General features: G+C 52.3%; 1 protein-coding gene across 2 annotated transcripts in view; it reads left to right on the forward strand.

Moving 5' to 3' along the window:
- ca10a (carbonic anhydrase Xa) overlaps positions 1-4,992 on the forward strand; it is a 114,041-nt gene extending 109,049 nt beyond the window's left edge. For both annotated transcript variants that reach the window (XM_039739809.1, XM_039739810.1), the window contains exons 9-10: positions 994-1,168; positions 4,803-4,992. In XM_039739809.1, the coding sequence (XP_039595743.1) occupies positions 994-1,168; positions 4,803-4,825 (198 nt within the window). In that variant the 3' untranslated portion in view covers positions 4,826-4,992. The remainder of the gene's footprint in view (positions 1-993; positions 1,169-4,802) is intronic.
- Positions 4,993-6,308: the final 1,316 nt, after the last annotated feature.

Consider the following 6,308-nt stretch of genomic DNA (forward strand, 5'->3'; position numbering starts at 1 on the left):
AACCTTCTACGTTTTTTTTTTGTATTTGATTTTGCTTATTGAATTATCTTTAAAACACAGCTCGTCATGCCTGGCATCAAATAAGGACGCGGCAGTAATTTGGCAGGCCCCTTGCCAGCGGGCTTCTCACACACGGGCAGGTCGCTTCTGATACATTGGGTCATAAAGAAGTCAATGGGCCTCTTCAGACTTCACAGGCCTTCAGGCCAGAGTTGTAGCTCAAGCGTGTCAGAGGCGTGTGCGCCCGCATGTTTATTACTAACACGCCACGCTTAATCAGCGTGACTGTAATGCCGCCTCGCTGCCCACGTTCCATTTTTTCCAGTTCATTAGGTCCAGCATTGGGTGGGTGGTGTAAAGTAAGCTGACGGTGAGACGTCAAGGTGTTGGGGTCCCCGGCGGGAAGAGATGAGCCTGTTGATCGCCAGGGCCGAGGAGCGGCAGGTGACGATGACTTCCCATTCACGCAGAAGTGGACCTTGCCCGGTGTGAGCCTCGAAGCGGCCCCTGTGACAGATTCTCATTTGGGGCGTGTTCCTTCAATGTGACAGATGTGACGGGTCCTTTGTCCCCACTGTTTTAACACGTGGAATTGATTTTTGTGATTAGGTCGCTTTTATTTGGTGCTGCCATCTTGTTCTTTAATGTACAGTTTCTACTCCTGCGGAGTCATGGCAGGTGACATCGCTGCTGTGACGATGTAAAGGTCAGCGTCATAGATGAGTGACTGAATAATCGCAGGTCCTCATAGTGGAGGCTCCGAGTTTCTGAAAGTCCAGCGGCAGCAGATCTCGGGAGGTCAGGTGTTTCATAAATGACGTAGCCACAAAGGATGATGGGAAAACTCTTGTCAGTGTAACTGGGGGGGCGCATTCAGTTCTGTGTGCACCGACTTGGAAGGAGCCTCAGGGTGACTGTCACTTTTAGGCCAGACATGGCCCTCCGTGCCCTTCACTTTGTGCCCACTCACGTGTTGTCTTGTTTGTACCGCAGATGCATTCCTTACGACTTCTAAGTCAGAACCAGCCGTCTCAGATCTTCCTCAGCATGAGTGACAACTTCCGACCCGCCCAGCCTCTCAACAACCGTTGCATCCGAACCAACATCAACTTCAGTCTCCAAGGAAAAGACTGCCCGAACAACAGAGTGCAGAAGCTCCAGTACCGAGGTAAGGCGGGCACAGCAGAGGGCTACAAGGAGCGGCGCCGCCGCCGCCTCAGCCTGCCTGTCACACATGCTGTCTCGATTGTCTCTCCCGCCTCCCCGGGTTCACTCATTTCATTTCACGCTTACAGTATTTTCTACCTGCGTGACCTGTCCCCTCCTTGTCCCTTCTGTCATTAACACGGTGGCAGGGAGAGAAGCGGACATTGCCGAAGGAATGCTTGCCATTCTCCCTGAGCAAATTTCATATGGCGATGACATTTTATAGAACTTGGTTACTGTGTAGCCGTGCTGATTCTTTTCTTCACCTCGTGCCCACTTAATTGCACACAGGGGGCTCTGGCCGGGGGGGCTGTTTGTCTCCCCTGCCCGTTGCCATCCATCTCGGGCCCACCCGGCTCAGGGTCTTTCTAGGCGATCTGAAGGCCTCCTCCCGACATACAAGTCATTAAATTCTCCTTCAGAGCCCAGTGGTAATGACAGCAAATTCAGGACCGGCTCCTCTCCCATAATGCTGTGTTCCTCGTCTTTAAGCCACATTTTGCCCCCATCTCCACACAGCGCCCCCTGTTTCCTCAGCAGCCTCTCATGTGGGACCTTAGCCAGATCAGTAACGTCTTATGCACCTCTTGGATCTTAATGACGAGAGTCAATCCAAACAAAAGGAATGCGGTCCAGAACGCACAAAACTGGAAAATGAGACCAGCGTGAGGCGGAAGTATGAAGGCTTCGATACGGGCAGAGGCTAAGGGGTCAGGGGGCACAACTTACAGACATCGGTGGGTACTTCAGCATAAACATAAGACTGTGCCAGGTAAAGAAAGGGCCAAAAAGAAGCAAAGTGATTCCACCATGCTCCTTTAAAGGCCCGGAGACTCCGCCCCTTCCGGTGTCCCTTGTAATGATGTCACTCGGTCATTCACTTCTGCTGGCTGTGAGCTCACTCCGGTCATCTTGTGCTTCAGAGCCACAGCCGTGAAGCCGGGCTGTGAATTGGCGTACTCGTAGTGTTACTAGAAGAGTTTTAAGTTTTGTGTCCCGGACCCCCAATGGCTGGCTGCACTTTCCTTGTGCCCAGTGTCATTGTGTCCCTCCTGTGTGGATGAGGGCCATTTTAAAGTTGCCAAACCCTTTTGTTTTCCCCTTCCACTGAGTTGCCATTTGTTCCCCGACTGTTGCCTTCTCCGCAGGCCTCACCACAGGCAACGCTGTCCCAAAATGGAGCAAAGGCTTCTCAGTATCTAAAAAAATGGGGAAAAGGAAAACTGCAAGCAAACCCTCAGGTCCCAATACAGACAAGTGCCAGGCTAAAGTGGGTGTGGCCAGAAAGTTCAAAGCATAAGCAAACAAATGAAAAGGTCAGTGAGCAGGGGGGCACAATGAGAGACCCCAGAACATCAATCAGAGGTGCCGAGTGGGAGCCGTCGGTGTGTCTGATTGACAGTCTGATAGACTCGACATCGAGCTCTGAAAACGGGACCACTCGTGCCCTTGACCTACCTGGAAGGGGGTCTCCCTTTGAACTGCCCTCCCCAGGATTTCCCCCTTTTCTCCTTCAAGGCTGTTAGAGTCCTTTGAGGCCTGCCTTTGAGATGTCGGACGCACACCAAAGGCCCAAGTAGGTGGCCCGCCTCCTTAGGCTCCTTATACAGGAGGCAGGGCAGATAACACAAATACTGACAGCAAAATGAGGAAACGCCACGATGGCAATAAAAATGAGCAAACGGAATGAATCCGAACACCGCTGAGCCGGTGACGAGACAGAACACAATAGAAGGCCAGGCCTCTCGGTGGTCACCCGCTAGGTGCGGCCGAGGGCATCCCAAAGGCGTCTCGCTACTCTCTGTAAGATTGAAAGTTTACATCCTGTCAGTGGGGTCGTCAGGCCCGCGTGGAACCAGCGTCCCCTCATCCACCGCCAGTCAGTAGAAGGTCCTCTCGGATAGTTTCTTCAGATTCATCCTACTGACACCAGCAAATACAGAAAATGTGAAATGCTCCATTTTGTCAGCTTCTGCCACTGTTGCCCCCGAATTTTCATTTCTTTTCCTCTCTTTGGCTCGAAGCGTTAAATAAATCATTCACAGAATAAATTACAAAGCCTTACCTTTGCTCCAAAAAGCCTGCAGCCTAACAAAGGAGCCATCATCTGACTGAATGGAGTCTGGCCCTTCTGTTCTCGCTCGCCATTAAATTTGTGATTTGAAATTCCATTGCAGTACCTGAAATTTCCAACTAATTGATGAAATAATCCGTTTGTTCAAAGGTCTCGTGATATCTATTAAACGCAGAAGGCTCGCTGACCTTTACACACCGAAGTGCGCCGCTCTGCCATCTGGAACGCACACACCGACTGCTTCTCCGCTTGGAGTGTGACGGGCTGCTGGGACTGGGCCTGGCATGGAGTACCACTAGGGGGCGTTAAGCTGCAAACTTGAGGACGTGGCGTAATGGAAAAAGATGGGAAGGTGGCATCTGGGAAACCCATCGGGCTAAACGTGGCAGTCCAGGAGCAGCAGGGGGCGCTCTAAGGAGGATGACTCCAGGCAGGCGGGCTAGAAACGAGTGCAGCCACCGGAACAATGAGCACGGGGTCCGGGGGAGAGTAAGAACGTCCCACTGAGACGGCCTGAGCAAGTAGGCGCGCCTGGAGATGGGCACCCATAGCCCAAAGGTCAGAGCAGAACCAGACTGTACTGTGCAATGCGCATACAGACTCGACTCCCAGCATTCCATGGCCTTGGCCCCGCCTCTTATTAGTATGCACAGCCTGATGAGCGGAGCTCTCGACAGACCCCCTTCTTCCCAGTCCTCTTGCCTGTCGGCCCCTGACCTTGACTTTAACCCTTACTAGACCGACATGCTCGCGATTCTCGTTAAATCCTATGGAGACCACCCAGAAAGGCCCCTGTAGTGGTGGGCAGTGTTTTTATATTACAGCATGTTGGCATTCTTGGCACTGAAATTCACCTGTGAACCACCGACTTTGAAAATGACAAAGCGCATCAGTCATCATCATCATCACCACCATTAGTATTGGGGCTCTTCAGTTTTATTCTGCTCGCTCTGCCTGCCCCCCTCTTGTGAGTCTGCACCGCTGCTGGGCGTTCAGTCACATCACTGGTAGCCACTGGGTGACAGGCTGAAGGGAACATGGAGACCCCCAGGAGGAGAAGTCTTTGTCATTCAGTCCTTCCTCTCAGCTTTGGGTTTGAAATCCAGGCAGTGATGCTGAAAAAATGACAACTTGGGCCAGTATGGGGGGGGGGCTTTGCCTACCTGGAGGTTTTCTTCATCAGACGGGGGGCACCAGCCCTTCACAAGGGGGACAAGCACAAAGAGCAGCACATCCAAAAGAGCTGCCCAGGGTGGCCACTCCAGGTAGAGCGTGTTAACGTCACATAGAGGGTGACGGGCCTGGAGCAGGGGCTGTGCTTATAGTGCCTTTCATGCCCATTGTCTGTTCTGTTCTTCTTTTCATTCCTGCCCATCATCTGGGCATGCTGGAATTGGCCCACGGAGTCAGTATGGCGGTCCCCGGTCTCGTGCCCCCCCCCATTTTGGCTGCTTTGTTCTCATCCTTTGTGAGACCCCCGGAGGTCTTAACGGCTTGTCGTTTGTTTTTGTCTCCCCTGCAGTGAACGAGTGGCTTCTAAAGTAACCTCGGCCTCTGACGAGCACAGCTCTCGGTTATGGTGGGCTATGGACACACTGCTAGTGCGGCGGCTCATCGTAATCAAGACGACGTCAATCGCCTCCCCAATGGGATTTGGATTTGTGACGGTATCTTGAGATATCTTGTACCATAAATACAGAGAGAGAGCTCGAGATCTGTGTGTGTGTGTGTGTGTGTGCAGGATATATCTAGCTAGCTAGCCGTATCTACACACACACACACACAGACAGACAGACAGACACAGCATATTTAAAACAATCGAGATTAAGAACTGTAACTTTGCACTCCCGGCAGAGGGACCCTAATTTCCTACTGTACTTTTCAGTGACGAATGAGCTGCAGGGCCGCCCGTTACCTTTTGATACCTTTCAACGGGACCCTTTCTTTCGTTGCCTCACCGCCGACGCAGACCCCAGCAGCGCGACTTTTTACATTTGTACATACGGACGCCTCGCCAAACTGAAGCGCCTGTGGGTGTGTTCTGGGTGCCAAGTGACGCTTTCATCGCTCCATTCACTTCTTCATCAGACAACAAGGGCATGCGGAGCTCGAAGAGCCAGGAACTCCCGTCCATCTGTTTATCGAAGAATCCCGCCGGACCGTCCGTGTTGAACGTGAGTGTAAATATTCGTGCCGCTGAGAGCCGAGACGAGTGACGTGTCCCCCGCTTGGCGCACTTTGGACTCGGAGCCATTCTGAGCCGATGCCTTTTTCTTTCTTTCTTTCTTTCTTTCTTTCTTTTCTGTTTCTTGTTTACGATGGTCACACGCCGTGTTTGATTCATGTTACCAGCCCAATAAATGTGTTTGGAAAGTTCATTTGGTAAACACGTCTGCCCAGCTCTGCTTACTGCAAACCACGCAAAGTGCCCCCGAGGGTGAACAAGTGACACGTGTGACGCCAGGTGATGGAAGGTGAGTGCCTTTATTCAGCCGGGTAGGGTGGCTGTGACCTCGCTGGGCGTCCGGGGTTTGGGCCTGTCCTCTGGAGGGCACACACACACACAATGAACGGGCCCTGATAGATAAATGAACTACCATTCACCTCTCTGCCAGTCCCGCTGGGACAGTAGGCTTTGCCCATCACCCTCTCAGAAATTCCCTTCTTGGTTGGCACTGTAAATGTGTACAGGGCACGCCCACTTGAACAGACCTGAGTGGTCATTGGAACAGCTGCTTGCCCCCCACATGTCACGTTGTCTGCTCACTCCTGTCAATCTGTGTCTGGGGCTCCACCTAACCATGTCACCGACCACGCCCCCTTTTGCCCCTTGGCTCCTCCCATTTGTGTCTGTTGCTCTTCAGCCCAGCTGGCCGTCACTTCTGTCACAGAAGGGTCCTTGACGGAGGTCTGTTACTCCAGACTCTTTTCTTTGTTTTTGTTTGCCATCTTCTGATGTGTGTGCCCACAACCTCAGCTGCTGGACTCTCGTCCAACTTAAGGATTGTAGACTTTGTGCCCACTTGTC

This window comes from Polypterus senegalus, chromosome 17 (assembly GCF_016835505.1).
Source record: "Polypterus senegalus isolate Bchr_013 chromosome 17, ASM1683550v1, whole genome shotgun sequence".
NCBI classification, from domain to species: domain Eukaryota; kingdom Metazoa; phylum Chordata; class Cladistia; order Polypteriformes; family Polypteridae; genus Polypterus; species Polypterus senegalus.